The 19151-nt window shown below is 43.4% G+C and overlaps 1 protein-coding gene and 1 long non-coding RNA gene across 3 annotated transcripts in view; one reads left to right on the top strand and one right to left on the bottom strand.

The window, feature by feature from the left end:
* Positions 1–19151, top strand: part of fam110b (family with sequence similarity 110 member B) — a 55792-nt gene that overhangs the window by 29223 nt on the left and 7418 nt on the right. For both annotated transcript variants that reach the window (XM_026148438.2, XM_080292580.1), the window contains 2 exons: positions 14838–15420; positions 17413–17816. In XM_026148438.2, the coding sequence (XP_026004223.1) occupies positions 15298–15420; positions 17413–17816 (527 nt within the window). In that variant the 5' untranslated portion in view covers positions 14838–15297. The remainder of the gene's footprint in view (positions 1–14837; positions 15421–17412; positions 17817–19151) is intronic.
* Positions 1864–14841, bottom strand: LOC113009874 (uncharacterized). Its single transcript, XR_013903155.1, has 3 exons — positions 8817–14841; positions 7255–8734; positions 1864–5134 (listed from the first exon to the last, which is right to left on the bottom strand). It is a non-coding gene; the product is annotated as an uncharacterized LOC113009874 (long non-coding RNA).

Raw genomic sequence — 19151 nt, forward strand, 5'->3', positions numbered from 1 at the left:
CTTATGTCCCAGGAGCAGTCCACTGATCAGCCCCCTTAATCTAAAGCCACCTTGTCTGTGTGGCTTGAATGGGCTTCTCCTTGGCGATTCCTTTAATGCCCAACCGTGTGTCTGCCTGCATTCAGTTTGGTAATCCTAAACTGGAGTGTACCCACCTTGACCATGCTCCTTGCTGCTCACTCTTTCACATCCATGTAGGCTCTTAGGTGGGGCTGCCATACTTGAGACTTGGACAGGGGTCTTCTGCACACAACCTCAGCTGACGCAGCTATAGAGATGGTACAACCTGTTATTTTTCCTTCTCTAGGCAATGCCATTCTGATTTTTCTGACTCGCATCCTGAAATTGTTATAGTAATCCAGGATTAGGTCTTTAATCTTCTTGGGAACAGGGTTGTGGTGAAGTGCAAGTTCAATCAGTTTGTGCGGTATCGATCCGTAGGCATTAGCCAGATCCAACCACAGCACGACTAGATCACCTGTGTTCTCTGGGGTTCTCTGATCAGCTGTGTAACTACCTCAATGTGTTCCAAGCTGCCAGAGGTGCCTGATATTCCAAGTGTCACATGTCTAGCTGTTGAGTTTGAAGATGAGTTGAAGATTTTGGAGGCTGTCCTCCATTATTCAGTGTACTTTGTGTGATGTACCACTGTCAGCAAAACAGCCCCAGAGCATCATGCTGCCACCACCATGCTTGACATCTGGAACAGTGTTCTTAGGATTGAAGGCTTTTGGCTTGCTCATGTGGGCAGCTGAAAATGTCAGTCAAACTTGAAGGTGTCAATCTTAGAGCAGGGCCTTCTTTCTTGGTTGGTACCCTCTCAGTGTATAGTGTAGAGAGAGCGCAGAGGTTCAGAAACAATCATATAAAAAGAAAATGTTGCATCTGAATGTTGACGTGAGATAGCTGATGGGTGTCAGCTTGCTTTATTCCTCACTACCTGTCTGTTGGTAAAAATACAGCTTGGAGGTCATGTAAATCAATATTTCTGCTCATCCAGGTTATTGTGAACCAAAAGCTAATTTCTGAAAGAGACGCTGAAGTATGATGAATACTGGTGGGAATGTGGAGTGTACTGCCTCTGCTCACCATGCTGCTAACTCAGGAAATAGAAAGAGCTAGAGGCTATGTGAGCATGTGTGTGTTTGCTTGTGTTCCTTGGCTCTATGCCTAGAAGTAACAGAGAGAGAGAGAAATGAGAAAAAAGAGAGGAGGTGGAGTTGAGTCATCACACACGGTTTCTTGATGCCGACTCAGTGAGAAGACCCTTCATTTCCCAACCTGCTGGTGTGAACCATGCTAACACTGAGATCCCAACATGGTCAAAGTGCTACAGGCGTCTGTTTTACTTTTGCCTAAATGTAGGAGACAAGAACAAATAAATAAAGAAGACCCAGGCTGTGCCCATACAGTTTTAGATTACTAAAAAGCCAATAAATCTTCCAAAGTGAATTCCAGTTGACTTCCTGATTGAGTGGCTGTAGCTCAAGAGGTAGAGCAGCTCATGTACTAATCAGAAGGCTGTTTTTTCAGTCTGGCTGCTCCAGTTTGCATGCCCAAATATATTTTTGCAAAATACTATCCCCAAGTTCTGATGCATCCATCATCATGAGGCATGTTGTATAAAACTTGTGAGTGCTCAGGAAGAGTAGAAAAGCACTATATAAGAACCAGTTCATTTCCATTTACCATCAGTCCTGTCCCCCTGTAAACTCCCCATCGGGCTCTAAAACAACAAAATAACCAACACATTTTTATCTGTTATATGACTGGTTCTCTGAGAAATGTTTAAAGCGGGGACTGTTATCATTTTAGCACAGCTTTAGTATTTGACCATGTTGTTATGTTTTTGTTGCAGAGGGGTTTTTTTTTTTAATTTTTATTTCACCTTTATTTATACAGATTGTAGAGGCTAAGCCTACGCTTGAAGCCACTGAGGTGGTCGTTAACGGGGGTGACGCGATGTCACTGGTATGCATGAATTAAGTTCACAGTCCAATAAATCCAGCAGTATGTATCTTGTCCTTTTTGGTCTTTATTCCGTATCGACTTAGCATAACAGCGCAACGGTCACAAACTGTTTGCCTTCTTAATGACACACCTGACGCCGATTACGTGCGTCTACCTTAAATACCTTTACATTACATAATCAAAACAGAAAAAGGTGACCTCTAGTGACCACATAAGGTATTAACCCAAGAATGGCTCCTACACCCCGGCCCCTAATTGAAATGGCTATCAGACATGGCAATTCTAATCACAAAGAAAATAAGGAGCCACTAATACAGTCTACTTTAGACCTATACATTCACATAAATAAACATAAGTAACACACTTTTAGATTACAGTCTCATGTAACAAGCAAAGTTTAGTTACAGGTCTTTCCAGAATATTAGTCTTTGTTTTTAAACGTGCAGATCGCACAAGTCCTTTTTGTCACGAATGGCTTCCAGAACTCTTCCAAGTGGCCAGGAACCACGTGGTGCAGAAGAATCCATTATAATGACTATATCTCCAGGTTTTAGATTCTTCTTCTTTTGGTTCCATTTTTGTCTCTCCTGTAACAAAGGCAGGTATTCGCGTATCCATCGTTTCCAAAAAAGATCTGAGATGTACTGAGCCTGTTTCCATCTTCTCTTCAGATACATATCCCGAGGGTCAAATAGTCCGGGTGGTAAAGATGGTTTTCCTTTCATCAGGAGGATGTGATTTGGTGTAAGTGGCTCTAGGTCTTTTGGATCATCAGAAAGCTTTGGGATGGGTCTGTCATTTAAAATTGCTTCAATTTCACATAGAACCGTATTTAATCCATCGTCGTCCAACTGTTGTTGCTGAAGAACGGATCTCAGAATCTTTCTGATCATACGAATTATCCGTTCCCAAATTCCACCATGATGTGACGCTCCAGGCAGATTAAAACTCCATCTTATTCCAATGTGTCGCAAAGCATCCGCTATTTGGGTATGTTTCAGCAATTCAAGAGCCTCCCTTAACTCTCTGTCTGCTCCGACAAAGTTGGTTCCATTGTCCGATTGGATGTGAGCAACTTGACCTCTTCGACTCACAAAACGGCGCAAAGCATTAATGCAGGCATCTGTGCTTAGAGAGCTAGCCACTTCCAAGTGCACTGCTCGGCTGGCTAAACAGGTGAAAATGACTCCATAGCGTTTAGCTGTACCTCGTCCTCTTTTCACTTCAATAGGTCCGAAGTAATCAACTCCGACGTTGGTGAATGGTGGGTTATCTGGCAAAATTCTTTCCTTGGGTAAATCTGCCATCTTTTGCTCCAAGGCTTTTCCATGATATTTTCTGCAAAAATTACATTCTGCGATAACCTTCCTTACAGCTGAGTTGGCCTTTGTGATCCAGTATTTTCTCCTTAGTGTGGATAAGGTGTGGTTACGACCGCTATGACCAAGCTGTTGATGAATGTGCTTTAGGATGAGACTTGCTACATGTTGATCCTTTGCAAGAACAAAGGGATGCTTTATTTCTTCTGATAAGGAGCCCTTTGTCAGTCGTCCCCCAACTCTTAAGAGGCCTTCATCGTCAAGATAAGGATCTAATCTATAAATTGAGCTGTGTCTGCTCACAGAACCTTTCCCACTTGACAACGTAGCAATCTCCTCTCCAAATCTTTGTTGCTGGCAAAATCTAATAATGGCAAGCTCAGCTTGTCACTAAGACACGTGACCTGTTTTAAATATCCGTACAACGCTACAATATAACCAAATAACTGGGAAAATAATGAAAAATAAAATAAAAAACAGTAGCAATAACACTTTTTTTTTTTTAAATTATGAATTTATTTTATTTTCAGTTGCTACAAACGGGACAGACATGACTGGGGGATAGGACAGGGAGAAAGAATGAAAGAAAGAGAGGGAGAGAAAGAAAACCAGAGGGGAGAAGAGACGGTGAGAAGGGGGGGAAGAAAGAAAAAAAAGAAAAACAAACAAAACACCTGGATCACCTGTATGGAGAAAAAAAACAGAAGAGAAAGCAAACAACAAAGAGCAACATAATAAAAAAAAAAACAGCACCATCACAATAAACTAGCTAGCAGTAGATATCAGTAGATATTAAATAATAAACGATATTGTGCAGCACACAAGATCGACAGCGCACAATGTGCTTTGAGGCAGCAGCCAAGAAAGCTGTAGTCCGCGTCTGTGAATACCCGTGTGTACACCTGTGTGCATACCTGTGTGGATCAGCATGCTTGAATTCCAAAGGTTTCTCCATGTAACAATCTGCTAGGGTGTGGGGGGGCCACAGCCCCGTCCTCCAGGGCATGAAGCAGGTATGGAGGAGATCCAGGCCCCAGATATCCAGAGGCCCCAGAGTACAAGGACCCGAGGAGGACCACCAAAGGGGGGGGGGGGCGTGCCACGATCCTGGGAAGAGCTGAGTAGAGCCCCAAACGAGAGGTCACCCTGCAGCTACGGAGCAGAGGCCAGAGGGGGTTGCAGTGGCGTGCCCGCGGGCTCTGCCGGCAGCCAGCTGTGCCAGAGAGGACCGGGCTATAACACATTAAGAGCAGGAACAGCCATCCGATGATGCTTTCTCCATTGCCCTTAGAATTTAAAACCTTCAGTTCAATATGCTGCACCGTTTCAAATCCTGTTGTAATTTTACTGTTCAATCGAATTAGTTTGAACTTTTTTGAACTTAAAAAATCTGCAAACTCGTTGCCTTAAAAAGAATTTTTTACATTTATTTGATGGACAATTTAAACCTTACAATGAAAGAAAGATTTAATTATTCTGAAATTAGTCTGAAGGTTAGACTTTCCATAACTTTGTATTGGAAGGTACATTACTGATATAATCAATATAAAATGTATTTATTGTTCAGTCACAAGTGCAGTCTCTAGGTCAAACAACACATTTGTTTTGCATTCAGTCACAGAAGCTGGTATGTTGTAATATTTTAGAGATGTTTGTTTCCAGTCCAGGCATGACTGCCTGAACGACTGTCATGGATTTGGGTGATCCAAATGTATGTGCAGAAGAACTTCCCTTAGGTACAGTGGCAGTGGATGTGGGTTGGAGATGCAATGACCTTGAACCTGCAGGTGACCATCCTCACTGACCACACCATCTGTGACGGAGGACTCGTCTCTCCTGGTGTTCTGCAAGCAAACGATCATATTCTTTTGAACACCAACTTATTTGCTTTCTTAAAACATGTTTTTCTGCATTTGCTATTGTACAGACCCCAATTTAGACAATCTCAGGCTCCCTCCCCACCAGAGAGGTGGAATTCAATGTCCCACTTGTCAGTCTGGATAGCCCTGACCACCACCTGACGCACATTCATGTCACAAAAGCATAATTTTAAAAAGGGCAATGCAAACGTGTCGACTAACTTTTCATTGTGATGATCTCCAGAATCATTTGGGAACAAAACAAATTTTACTGTTACTTTACTGTAATTTTATACAGTTAATTAATAATTAATAATTTGGACAAAGAGACATTTGTTTCCAAATGGAGGACTTTGAAAAAGAAAAGGACATAGAATCCCTCTCCTCATAGATAAAGTCATTAATAACCGGGCCCATCTAATCTTAAAGACTTCATAGTACCGTGTCACCCTTATAGAGCACTTCTATAAGGGTCAGGGTTAGGGGGGGTCTGACCAAAGTTGAGATTATAGAAGGCTATTTGGAATAGCATGGAGAGCAGCTCTGCTGCTTACCTTTCAAATATAGAACACATTTAATATTGATCTAATCTGGTTTGATAGCATTGCTTAAATGATACTGTGCACAATATGTATTCATACTGATCACTGTTAGAACTACATGACTACATTTGGGGCTACATCCTCACAATAAAGGGCTATGACTACGGAGGTGAGCAAAGGTGCCAGGGCCTGCTGATTGGTGCTTGCAGCTTAATTCAAATTGAAAGAAAAAAAAAAAGAAAATCAGGGTTTGTTTGTTTTGTTTTTTTACTTCAGTTTTAAATAAGAGAACCACATTAACTACAATAATTACTTCCTCCAAACCATCAACGTGTCTTTTAGACCCCATTCCTACAAAACTGCTCAAAGAAGTCCTGCCATTAAGTAATGCTTCGATCTTAAATATGATCAACCTATCTCTAATAATCAGTTATGTACCACAGGCCTTCAAGCTGGCTGTAGTTAAACCTTTACTCAAAAAGCATCTCTAGACCCAGCAGTCTTAGCTAATTATAGGCCAATCTCCAACCTTCCTTCCATATCAAACATCCTTGAAAGAGTAGTTGTCAAACAGCTAACAGATCATCTGCAGAGGTTTATTTGAAGAGTTTCAGTCAGGTTTCAGAGCTCAGCACAGCACAGAAACAGCTTTAGTGAAGGTTACAAATGATCTTCTTATGGCCTCTGACAGTGGACTCATCTCTGTGCTTCCCTTAGGCAGCATCATCAGAAGACATAGCATACATTTACACTGCTATGCAGATGACACCCAGCTCTATCTGTCCATGAAGCCAGATAACACACACCAATGAGTTAAACTGCAGGAATGTCTTAAAGACATAAAGACCTGGATGGCCGCTAACTTTCTGCTTCTTAATTCAGATAAAACTGAGGTTATTGTACTCGGCCCTGAAAATCTTAGAAATATGGTATCTAACCAGATTCTTACTCTGGATGGCATTACCTTGGCCTCCAGTAACGCTGTGAGGAACCTTGGAGTCATTTTTGACCAGGACATGTCCTTCAATGCACATATTAAACAAATATGTAAGACTGCGTTCTTCCATTTGTGCAACATCTCTAAAGTTAGAAATATCCTGTCTCAGAGTGACGCTGAAAAACTAGTTCATGCATTTATTACTTCCAGGCTGGACGACTGTAATTCATTATTATCAGGATGTCCAAAAAACTCACTGAAAAGCCTTCAGCTAATCCAAAATGCTGCAGCAAGAGTCCTGACAGGGACTAGAAAGAGAGAGCAGATTTCTCCTGTTTTGGCTTCCCTTCATTGGCTTCCTGTTAAATCCAGGATTGAATTCAAAATCCTGCTCCTCACATACAAAGTCTTAAATAATCAGGCCCCATCTTATCTTAATGACCTTGTAGTACCATATCACCCCATTAGAGCACTTCGCTCTCGCTCTGCAGGCCTACTTGTTGTTCCTAGAGTATTTAAAAGTACCAATTGTTAAGTTTAGAAACTGCTGTAGATGGCACCTGTTTGATAGGATTCCACATCGTCTTCATCAGCATACTACAGTTAACTGGTAGCTGTGGTTTCACCTGAGTGTCATAGGGCGTGTCCAAATTCATGGGCTGCATCCTCCTGAGGCATTTGTAGGCCGATTACATCACAGCGATGCGACGGAAAGCTGTCCAAATTCGTAGACTCCTCTGAACACAGCCGACAAATGTGTCCTCTTTTTCTCCGAATTTGAAGGATGGGTCGAGTGTGTCCTTCGTGGCCCACCTTATCCTAGAATTCATAGCACAGCTCAGCCAATTCCAGTTTTCAACAATGGCGGACGCTACTAAGTTTTTAATATTACTCTTATTACTCTTTCTGGGTCACAAAATAAACTTTTATAAATAAACATTTTCAGGCGAGAATGTAGCTGTTGGTTGTCAGTTTATCAAGATATCACATATTTTCAAAAGTGCTCCGACGTTTTCGGAGACGTCTGCTACCCACCAGCTCGATAGATAGCTGGAAGCTCGAGGGTCACTGGAGCCGCCGAGAACAGCAAACTCCCGGCACATCATTTTCAGATCACCGCGGTCTTTCGCTACTCAGGTTAAACGTAATATATAATTCACTTAGATAATCTAAAAATGTTAATGTTTGGCTTTTTTCAGTGTTTTATTTGTTCGTGAGTAAATCGGTTTGGCTGAGATTAAAGTTATTAGATTCGATTAGATAAAATAAAACTTTATTAATCCCCCGGGTGGTTTTTACACAGCTGAATAAACATCAAACAGAAAACTGATTAAACAGAAGTGTGAGATGGTCGAGAATTTACACCAGTGTCCTGTTATATTTTAGATATCAAGGAGCAGACGCTGAGACAGCGGTGACGCTAATCAGAAGGCTAGACCGTCCAATTTCACAGCCGTTTACTTCCGGCCAACCCGACCTTCTGAGGACCCAGCCCACGTAGACCGCGAAGGCCGGGTCCTCAGGAGGATGCAGCCCATGAATTTGGACACGACTATAGAAGTGTCTGCAGATTCTGGAATAAGTCTTTATTCTCTATTTTAAATTATTTGTTTCTTTTACTTTTTCCAATAACTTAAAGGTATTTCCATCAGCCACGCTGCCTGTTGCTGTTATGCCTCTGTCGGTCCACTTGTAAAAGTCTGGTCAGTCTCTCCTGGTGTGTGAAGGCCACAGCAGCAGATGGCACTCTCCCTCCAGTTCATATCTCTTTACTATCTCTGTCCATACTGCCAGTGTTTCTGTTACAAGTATGTTATCCTCTTCCTGGGGTCTGATATATTTCTCTCATATTCTGGCCTGAGGTGGAACTCTGGAAGTGGAAGTCTGAAGAGCATCAACACACTATTTATCTCATTTGGGTGGACTACAAACTGTCATGCGCCGTGGTGTGCGGGCACGAAAGGATCCAGGCGCAGACTCCGAGCTAACAAAAAGACACTTTAATAAAACAACGAAAGGCGACCCGGGGAAAGTAGAGAGCAAAACAGAAACTAAAAATCCGGGGAAACAATGACACGAGGAAGCCGGGATCGGGACGGCGGGGGGCTGCAATAGAAAGGGGAGATGATTACTAGGGAGCCAGGAAGCGGGGAGAACATATCAGGACTGAGTTAGAGTAGGGGCTTACGATAGAACGGAACCGTGGGAGCTCGGGAGGGAAGTGTGGCAGTCCGTGGGGGCAGGAAGTCCGTGGAATGGCGAGTGGGCCAGGTGAGCACCGCGAGATCCAGTTGAGCCGGAGGACAGGCAGGTAGCAGACGCCGAGTAGAAACCTGGACAGAAGTAGGCAGGTTAAACAAAGTTCCAAGCAGAAGAGAATGCACACTTTTCGTGGAAGTCTGGTTACCACTGTGGGGATGACTACGAACTGGCGTGGAGCATCCGTCAGCGCCGGATTAAGTGGATCTCCGTGTAACCACCGGGATGGAGAGCAGGTGTGCTGGTGATGGCCCAGCCCGGGGGTGTGGCTACCCGAGCATCACGCATTCCACAGACACAGGACCACGGACCATGACACAAACGTTATCTTAAATTCGGTAAAGAGAGTCCTCCGTGCTCCTTCTCTAACTGCAAAGTTTTGAATTAAACCCTTGGCCTCCTGCCTGCCTGATATTTATATAATATATAATATGCGCAGCCGCTGCAGCCGCGTGTGTAAGTTGAAAGTGCGAACATGTGGCTGGGTGTCTCGTGCCCCAATCCTGGGTTTCGGCATCACTGTAAACGATGTATGACAGACCCGACCACATGTTCACACTTTTCAGTACACTTCTTATTGCGGCTGTCGACACACACATGGCTGCAGCTTTTCAGCGGCTGCAGCTTTTCAGCGGCTGCAGCAGATGCACATATTATTAAATAGTATATTAAATTTCTTTGTTGCGCCATAAAAGTGATTCTGATGTTCAACATTAGTTCTGCATGACTTTTCTGCGAGGTTCACAAGTGTGTGGTGGGGTGCGCCACACACTTGTGAACCACTGCTCTAATGTCACTGTTTTGCCTGATTTCTTGGGCCAAGGGTTCAGTGAACAAGACAAACAACGAGGGGCTTAAACAGCAAGTGTAGCGGCTCTATAGAGTGTCAATCTGTCTGGAAGGGTGCCATTGGTTCAATGTAAAGGGCTTGTATATTCCTACTAAAACCCATCCTCTCTATAACAGAGAACAGTAGTCTCACAGTAGTCTTTGTTTCTGCCTTCTTTTGGGATTACTGGGATGACAGCGTCCCTGAGGGCTGGATAGTAGCCTTAAGTGTCCAGTTAAAGGAAAAGCTCCGTCACTCCCGGGGCTTTTGTTTGCCTTCAGTTTGCTAACGTTGTCTAATTCCTTCATAGATGTTAATGCTTCGCTCAGGTTTGTGTCTGTTGTTGGAAGGTCCAATTTGAACAAGTAGTTTTGGATTTCAGTCACATTTGAATCAGTAGGTGTGGAGCACAGCATCTCATAGGCACTTTTAAAGATTGTTTGAATCATCTCTGGGTCGAATTCATTAGTAGATAGGTCTCTAATTTTAGGTATTGAGTGTTTAGTTCTTTGTGTTCTAAGGCGCCTCGCTAGAATTTGTGTTGCTTTTGATCCCAATTCATAAAATGTTTGTTTAGCATTTTCTTTCCCCGTTCTTCACATGTGTTTTTTGTCCAGGGTGTGTTTTATTATTCTTATTTCTTTTGATAATTCCTCACTCCGGTCAGTTTGGTGTTGCCTAGTTCCTAGTTCCCTTTTTTTAAATTGTCATATTCAACTCAAGAAATCAGTTTACCTCTTGTAATGGAAATTCCTTTATTTAATATATTGATCACTTTGGTAATAGTAATATCACTTTCTCACTTACAGTGGCTTGCAAAAGTATTGGGCCCCCTTGAACTTTCCCACATTTTGTCACATTACAGCCACAAACATGAATCAATGTTATTGGAATTCCAGGTTAAAGACCAACACAAAGTGGTGCACACGTGAGAAGTGGAACGAAAATCATACATGATTCCACAATTTGTTACAAATAAATAACTGCAAAGTGGGGTGTGCGTAATTATTCAGCCCCCTTTGGTCTGAGTGCAGTCAGTTGCCCATAGACGTTGCCTGATGAGTGCTAATGACTAAACAGAGTGCACCTGTGTGTAATCTAATGTCAGTACAAATACAGCTGCTCTGTGACGGCCTCAGAGGTTGTCTGAGAGAATATTGGGAGCAACAACACCATGAAGTCCAAAGAACACACCAGACAGGTCAGGAATAAAGTTACTGAGAAATTTAAAGCAGGCTTAGGCTACAAAAAGATTTCCCAAGCCTTGAACATCCACGGAGCACTGTTCAAGCCATCATTCAGAAAGGGAAGGAGTATGGCACAACTGTAAACCTACCAAGACAAGGCCGTCCACCTAAACTCACAGGCCGAACCAGGAGAGCGCTGATCAGAAATGCAGCCAAGAGGCCCATGGTGACTCTGGACGAGCTGCAGAGATCTACAGCTCAGGTGGGGGAATCTGTCCACAGGACAACTATTAGTCGTGCACTGCACAAAGTTGGCCTTTATGGAAGAGTGGCAAGAAGAAAGCCATTGTTAACAGAAAACCATAAGAAGTCCCGTTTGCAGTTTGCCACAAGCCATGTGGGGGACACAGCAAACATGTGGAAGAAGCTGCTCTGGTCAGATGAGACCAACATGCAAAACGCTGTGTGTGAAAACTAACACTGCACATGACTCTGAACACACCATCCCCACTGTCAGATATGGTGGTGGCAGCATCATGCTCTGGGGGGGCTTCTCTTCAGCAGGGACAGGGAAGCTGGTCAGAGTTGATGGGAAGATGGATGGAGCCAAATACAGGGCAATCTTGGAAGAAAACCTCTTGGAGTCTGCAAAAGACTTGAGACTGGGGCGGAGGTTCACCTTCCAGCAGGACAACGACCCTAAACATAAAGCCAGGGCAACAATGGAACGGTTTAAAACAAAACATATCCATGTGTTAGAACGGCCCAGTCAAAGTCCAGATCTAAATCCAATCCAGAATCTGTGGCAAGATCTGAAAACTGCTGTTGACAAACGCTGTCCATCTAATCTGTTTTGCAAAGAAGAATGGGCAAGGATTTCAGTCTCTAGATGTGCAAAGCTGGTAGAGACAGACCCTAAAAGACTGGCAGCAAAAGGTGGTTCTACAAAGTATTGACTCAGGGGGCTGAATAATTACACACACCCCACTTTGCAGTTATTTATTTGTAAAAAATGTTTGGAATCATGTATGATTTTTGTTCCACTTCTCATGTGTACACCACTTTGTATTCAAAGGAGCTTGCGAAGCTTCTTCAGTTCAGAACTGAAGAAGCTTCTTGGATGAGAGGTGAAACGTCTTCAGGCAACTTAAAGAAGTCCAGACGCTTTTCTTTGCAAGCTCCTTTGGCTATGATGACCTGGATGACTGAGAACCTTCACAGACACCACTTTGTGTTGGTCTTTCACGTGGAATTCCAATAAAATTGATTCATGTTTGTGGCTGTAATGAGACAAAATGTGGAAAAGTTCAAGGGGGCCGAATACTTTTGCAAGCCACTGTAGTTATATACATGTAGGATAGCATCGCATGTGTTCTACACACACACAGTGGGGCATTGTGAGTTCATGGGAGACATTAAACAGATGGTGAGGCTCCTTCCCTTATCAGGGAGGATTCGAGAGGTAAATCTCTGGGTGACGGCTAAGTGAAAAACAAGGGTGCATCTCTCTGTTTAAAGGAAAGGTTTGAAGGAGGGAGCTGAGGGTATAGGCTCATGCGATGGGACAATATGTAAGAGGTGTGTTTTTGTTCACCCCTGTATTTAAAGAAACGCTTTGTTTTTCATTGTTAGAGACCACTTTGGTGTTTGACAATGTGATTAAACCAGATGCTCATCAGTGTTTGCAGTTTACACCCTTAACCGTATCCCAGACTGTTGTGGGTTCCACTTCATTATCTTTGTTTAAATTATTACAATCTCGAGTTTCTTTCTTTATTTCCTGCACTATTGTTTTTTTGTTCAAAATTCCAATGTTTAGTCTCTGTTGGGTCCTTCGTTTTAAGTCTTCCAGGTTAACTGTCAGGTGAATGGTGTTATGATCTGATGTGTCAGCTGTCCCAATTGTACAATCTGAGACCCTCTGTCTCTCTGTAGTGTTCATCAGGAAATAGTTCTGGAATAGACCTTGTGAGTTGCAGAGTAATGTGTAATGTCTTTTTCTTCTGGATGGAAATCCCTCAGCACCTCAAATAGTTCACTTTCCTTAATTTTTTAAAACATTTCCACATTTTTAGACACAGTATGTTGTGTGAATGCTGTCCAGTGCTCGTTGTAGTTTGATATAATATTCCTTCTTCTTATAAATACCTTCACTCAGGGAGACTACTTGATCAAAAACAAGCCTGAGACATGTCAGGTCACTCTCTGGAGGTGCGTCTATATTGACACAGTGCTGTTGATTCTGCCTTTAACAATGACATCTCTACCATCTTTATTGGCTTCCACTTTCATCACTTCAAAATTGACGCGGTTAGATATTAGTGTAATAACCCCCCTCCTTCTGCTGTTCTTACATGAACTGCAGAAAGAGTTTATATAGCCTAGCTTTTCATCTTCTCATGTTCGTTTTCATGTGTGTTTCTGGGAGAAGCTGCTCTTGCCTTTTTCATTTTTGCAGTGACTTTACTCCTTTTTATAGGATTGCCAAGACCATTAACATTCCAACAGTCAGCCCTATAAACAAAAATGATACTCTATAAGAGTCCAGAACTGTAATGGAACATCTAACATGGAAGAAGACCAAATAATACTGTGAACTCCAATGGTGGGGCAGATAACTGTCCTGCTCCATAACCCTGCTGGTGGGTCATGGGAAAGGCCTGTCGTAAAGACAAGGCCCTACGCTGGGGGCTAGTGATGAAACAAGCACCATCCTATTTGTCCAGCGCTCTTAATTTCGAAAGCTGCTCCCAGCTATAAGCATCTGAAGCAAATTTACATCTGACCCGTTGTTGTTCCCACACCACACCATCGTAGTCATTCCGGGGTGCTCCTTTTGAATATCCAGAGTTTTTCTTTGGCTCTCCCTGCAGCTGTAGATCAGCCTTCCTTCTGGCTCTTTTCCAGGCGTTGCCATTTTAGTTGCTCCTTCCGTCTGGTTGCAGCTGAGGCATCCTCCTCTCTCAGAGCGGATACCACTACGCTGAAGCTGCGTCTCTTTAGTTCCAGCGCTGCTTCGTGTGCGTTGCTGTAGGTTCGGATTCCGTTGTCACAGTCGATTCTCTTATTAGTGTCTGTAAACGAATGCCTTTCTCCTTTAGTGCCTTCTTTATCCCGTTGCAGTCTCTACGTTTTGAATAATCTCTGCTGCATAATCATGGTCGAAGAACAGCGTTTGGTTTCAGGATATTAGCTAAACAGAAAGGCACAACTAGCAATTCAATGAAAATAAAAAGAGAAGAAATTCTGAAAACAGAAAGCTCTTTGGAAGGCAAAGGTTTTCCCATCGGTGCTTGATAGAGGATTTCAGCTGCTCAGTCATCCAGGACTGTTGTTGTGTTACAGTGGTCCCAGTGTTTTCAGTGGGTGACAGGTAAACCAGCAGTCTGTGATATGGAGCCATGCTGCTGTACATCAGGAGTGTGGTCTGATACTGAATTTCTGAAGTAATCAAGACTTTTCCAGAAGAAGACATCTGGGTACCAACATGTGTTGCTTTAACACCCCCAAAGATCTTCTAAGCTACTCGTGCTGTGCAAAATGCTAGCTTTGAACTGTGCGTGGACAGTGGGCCCACTGTGGCTCACAGCATGACAAGGTGTCCTTGACCAAGATATTGAATCCTAAACTGTCCCTGGTGCAGCCATCAGTTTGTGTGACTGATGAAATGCCCAAAATAAGCGCCTTGTGTTTGAACAAATGTATTTTCCAGATTGGATGAAGGCAACAACGTTTTAAGATGTTTATATAACTGTTGTCACTTTTTAATGTTGTGTAGCTTGTTGTTGGTGTGATGACAAACCATCCATGACACCTTGCAGGGACTTCCTCTGTGGTCCTGGCTATTCCTGCTATTGTTGCTAGGTGCATGTCAGTGTGTTACCCTAATCTGATTGGCTTTTGTCTTTCTTTCTGTTTTTTTAACCTCTTTCAGATCGTGTGGTGAACTGAAAAGAACGCTGAAGCAAAGGTGGAGAGCAGCAGGACTTTGGTCTCCTGCTGTCCCGTGTTTTTGCTGGAAACTCCACTTCTCTCACTGCCCAGTACACTCCTACTGTTCTTCCTGTTCGTTCACTCTCCTATCATCTATCTGCCCATCTTGCTCGACAAATAGGTCAACAGAATCCAAGCGCCAAAGACTAGGAGACCATCTCAGCTGTTTCTGTAGAAGCACTGCTAATAGAAAGAACACAAGTGGATGTAACTGCCCCCACCCACAGAGTTCGGTTCAGTCCCACGGGCGATGAGACGAGCCAGGAGCTTCATCTTTCTCTAGACACTTTCTTCTACACCTTCTGTCTTCATGCTTTGGGGGTCCTCAGGTGCCCCCACCCCGTGTCGACCCCCCCACACCCGTTGCCACCACGGCAGACCACCCCAATCGCCTTGTTGCCATGCCGACAGAGACACTGACTCCAGCCCTGCCAGATAGCAAGGCTGCTGGCCCTGCAACGCCCTTCAGTTCCACTGTACCCCTCCGCATCCTCAACAAGGGCCCCGAGTACTTCAGGAGACAGGTACTGTGTGTGTTAGGATGTACAGAGATCTGTTCAGGTAAATGTGGGATTGAACTGAAGCATCAGAGGTCATAACTTTAAGTGTTTTGGCCACAAAATTCCAGGGTCGAGCTCATTTGTATAACCAATATAATTCCATAATAATTGGTCATTTGTGAGTCGTATAATACCGTGTTTTAATAAGCGCTGATCAAAATGCCTGCACCATTTGTGACTGTATTGTACAGTGAAACTTGTCTTAAAAAGAACTAGTTAGCGCTTTACAATGCAATTAATATCCTGTTGTAGTAACACCCACTGTACCACTGTCAGAAAAAGGTGTCCATCCATTTGGAACTAACACTGGTCTTAATCTGTCTGTGAAGGTTCTCAGTCATCCAGGTCATTGTAGTCAAAGGAGCTTGCAGAGAAAAGCGTCTGGACTTCTTTAAGTTGCTTGAAGACGTTTCACCTCTCATCCGAGAAGCTTCTTCAGTTCTAAGGTCAAGACTCAGCTGTCCATCTGCATCTAAAGGTCAAAGGTCACTCTTTCGGGGATGCCAATGTTCACATTTTGGACAGAGAGGACAGATGGTTTGAAAGAGGAGTGAAAGAAGCCATCTATGTCCACTGTGAGCGACCATCTTTGAACAGAGGCGGGGTTTACGACACCAACTCTCTGCCATCTATAATCCAGTTTTGAGATCCCTTCCCAGACGCCTTAATGCCCACTCACATCCTGGGCCATCTGACCTCAGGAATTCGCATGATAAGGTGGGGCCAGGTTTCACAATGAACACACCCGAAACTCTGGCTGATTGGGACCCACACCCAGTTACACACCTTGGCTCAGGCAATTAGAGGATCATCAGGGGTCCTTTTGTCCCTCTGTGGGGGGAAACTCCCACTAGGTTTATATCTGGGACTCTCCACCATTTGACCTTAGAACTGAAGAAGCTTCTCGGATGAGAGGTGAAACGTCTTCAAGCAACTTAAAGAAGTCCAGACGCTTTTCTTTGCAAGCTCCTTTGACTGGTCTTAATCCACGTCACAGTTAGAGTTGTATGAAGTATTGCTGTGCTCTGCTGACGGGGCTCCATCGTCTGTTGCTGATCATGTAGGCTGTCACTGTTGCCGTCAAGTTGCTCGTAGACACAATTGCAACAACTTTTACATGACCTTGTAGATATGCACTTAGCTGTAAATGTTTAAAGTGTGGAAGCTTGTTGCAAATTTAGGGCTGTGAGAAACTCAGAAAGTCCTAAATATAAATAAGCATAGAATAGAATTGTGTAATGGCAAAGATGGCAGTTAACCTGCCCCGATCACCACAGAGCCATTATCTTGTTTCAGTTCCAAATGCACATCAGAGGTGGAGCTGCGTGCTGTCGTTTTTCTTGTTCCTGTAATGCTCATCACCTCTGCACTCTTCCTTTAAAACGCTGAGGCGAGCCAGAGAATTCGTACAGATGCGAAGCTGTGCCTGTATAGTACAAATATAACGTGCTGGGGAAAAAGTGTTTTAAAGCTTTTTCTAAGGCAAAGCTGCCAAATTTTAAAGCATTTTTAATAACATTTGCTGATTCTGTACATCAGTGCTGCATAGGTGAGACGTGCTTGTAGAAAGACTTTGGTAAAAATCAGGATGTATCAGTGTCTGTTTCTATAGTGTCCAAACGTTATGTGATGCAAAAGGGAAAAAAGATGAGTGGATAAATTTCCAATGCTCACTCGTTGTATCCCAACATTAGGCAGTGTAACACTTCCTGACTTTATGAACTCGTGAATCTCTTCCGAGATGATCTGCAGCTGCATCACCAAATGAACGGGGTTGTATCATGTTTGTCTCCTATCGCTTGTTTCAGACAAGGAGTGAGAAGAACACAATAACAGATTTTTAAAAAACACACAGAAATAACCCAAAACAACTCGATTCCTACCCCTGCTGCACGCATATAGAATAAGGTAAGGGACTGATTCAATGCCATCTCTCTTTTTTAACCTGTGTCTCAGGTGGAACCAAACCCTAAGCGCCTCAGTGCTGTTGAAAGACTAGAAGCTGATAAGGCCAAGTATGTCAAGAGCCAGGAAGTCATCAATGCCAAGCAGGAGCCAATCAAACCACCTGTGCTCGTTAAACCACCTGCTGGCCATCCCCTGCTATCCAAGAGAGGTCCTGGCATCGGTGGAGGAGGCAGTGGAGGCGGGTTACCTTTCAAAGCATCCAATAACAATGCCAAGTCAGACACGTGCGCAACAAGCTGTGGCAGCATCAAACGGGAGAATTTAAACCTAGAGATCCTAAAAAATCTGCTAAACTCATCGTCTTCTTCAGCAGCAGGATCTGGAGGTGGAGCTAAGAGTGCTGTGCATATGAGGTCAACAGGTGGAATGCCCAGGAGTTGGACACCATCGGGGTAAAATAATATACTTTTATCTTGTGTACATATGTAATCAATAATTATGTGGCGCTCAAATATCTCCATTCAGAAAGTTTCTCTAAACGTGTTACTTTGAGTGTAACTTGGTAATGTATGTTATATTTGGTACAGTCCTGTGAAAAGCTATATACAACCTCACTGCTGTCCAGTTAATCAAAAGCATTTGATTAACTGATCATCAAGTGTGACCGCAGCTGTAAAATCAGAGGTTTTGGCAGTTTGCTAGTCTGCAGCAGTCAGGTGTGTTAACACAATGCCACAGTCTTCCCAGGAGTGCACGTTCCAGCAAATTCCCCCCAGCTCAGACCATGCAGCCTTCAGAGAAACTGCAAAAAGCCCACGAGCTACACGCCAGACTCTGCAGGCCTCAGTTAGCAGGCCTGCAGAGTCTGAAAGGGGGTCTAGCCTAGGGACCCTTACTGGATACAGATGCCCTGGTCAGGAATCAAACCCCTGACATGAAGTTCCAAAGACGTGTAGTGTTTACCTCCAGGTGAAGCAGAGAAAGTGCTGATAGGGATAGATCTACCATCTTTCTGATTGGTAGATGGCGTGCTCTACCACCTGAGACACGACCGCCTCCAGCAAAACTGGAGAAGCTCTGACTGAAAGAAGTAAAAGTTGTGTCCAAAGAGGAAGCCTGAAAAGGCACAGCTTCCCAAAATGTTTCCACTGTTGTGAGGACAGTTTTAAAAAATATTAATAATGAAAAATCAAAGCTCCAGCTCGGAAAAGCTTCTGAAAATAGTTTCTGCTAAGATGCTCACTGTGACTAAGTTAAACAAAAAGTCTGGAGGTCAATGTTGATATGCAAAAGACAAAAATATGACAAGCAAAATAAGAAAGCAGGAAGTGAAGTGTCAGCCTGAGATGAGCTGCAGTGAAGACAAATGTGGCTTCTGGTGTATTCGAAACCTATAGATAATGACCAAAAGACAGCCGGGCCGTCATAACTTGTTTGTTTGCACTTTAAATATGTGTTCATGAAGCGCAAACAAAGTCAGCTAGATGATAAATAACCAACATTTGTACGTGTAACGTTTGTATACACAATTTACGTACAGATTTTTGTGTACTCGCGATTCAATTAGGTTTAATGTCCTATGAACAGACGAGACCAAAGTGGAGACAGCAGCATCTCTACTTTAAGAGAAAAACCAAACGGCACAAACCTCTCACACCAACTGTCAGCATGGCGGCGGTGGGATGATGATCTGAGCGCCTCACACTCACTGAGACCCACAGATGAAGACGATGAAGTACGATTTAGACCAGGCTGTCATAGACAAGCCTTGACACTGAAAACTGCTT

The sequence above is a fragment of the Astatotilapia calliptera genome, chromosome 18, assembly GCF_964374335.1.
Source record: "Astatotilapia calliptera chromosome 18, fAstCal68.1, whole genome shotgun sequence".
Lineage (NCBI taxonomy): Eukaryota > Metazoa > Chordata > Actinopteri > Cichliformes > Cichlidae > Astatotilapia > Astatotilapia calliptera.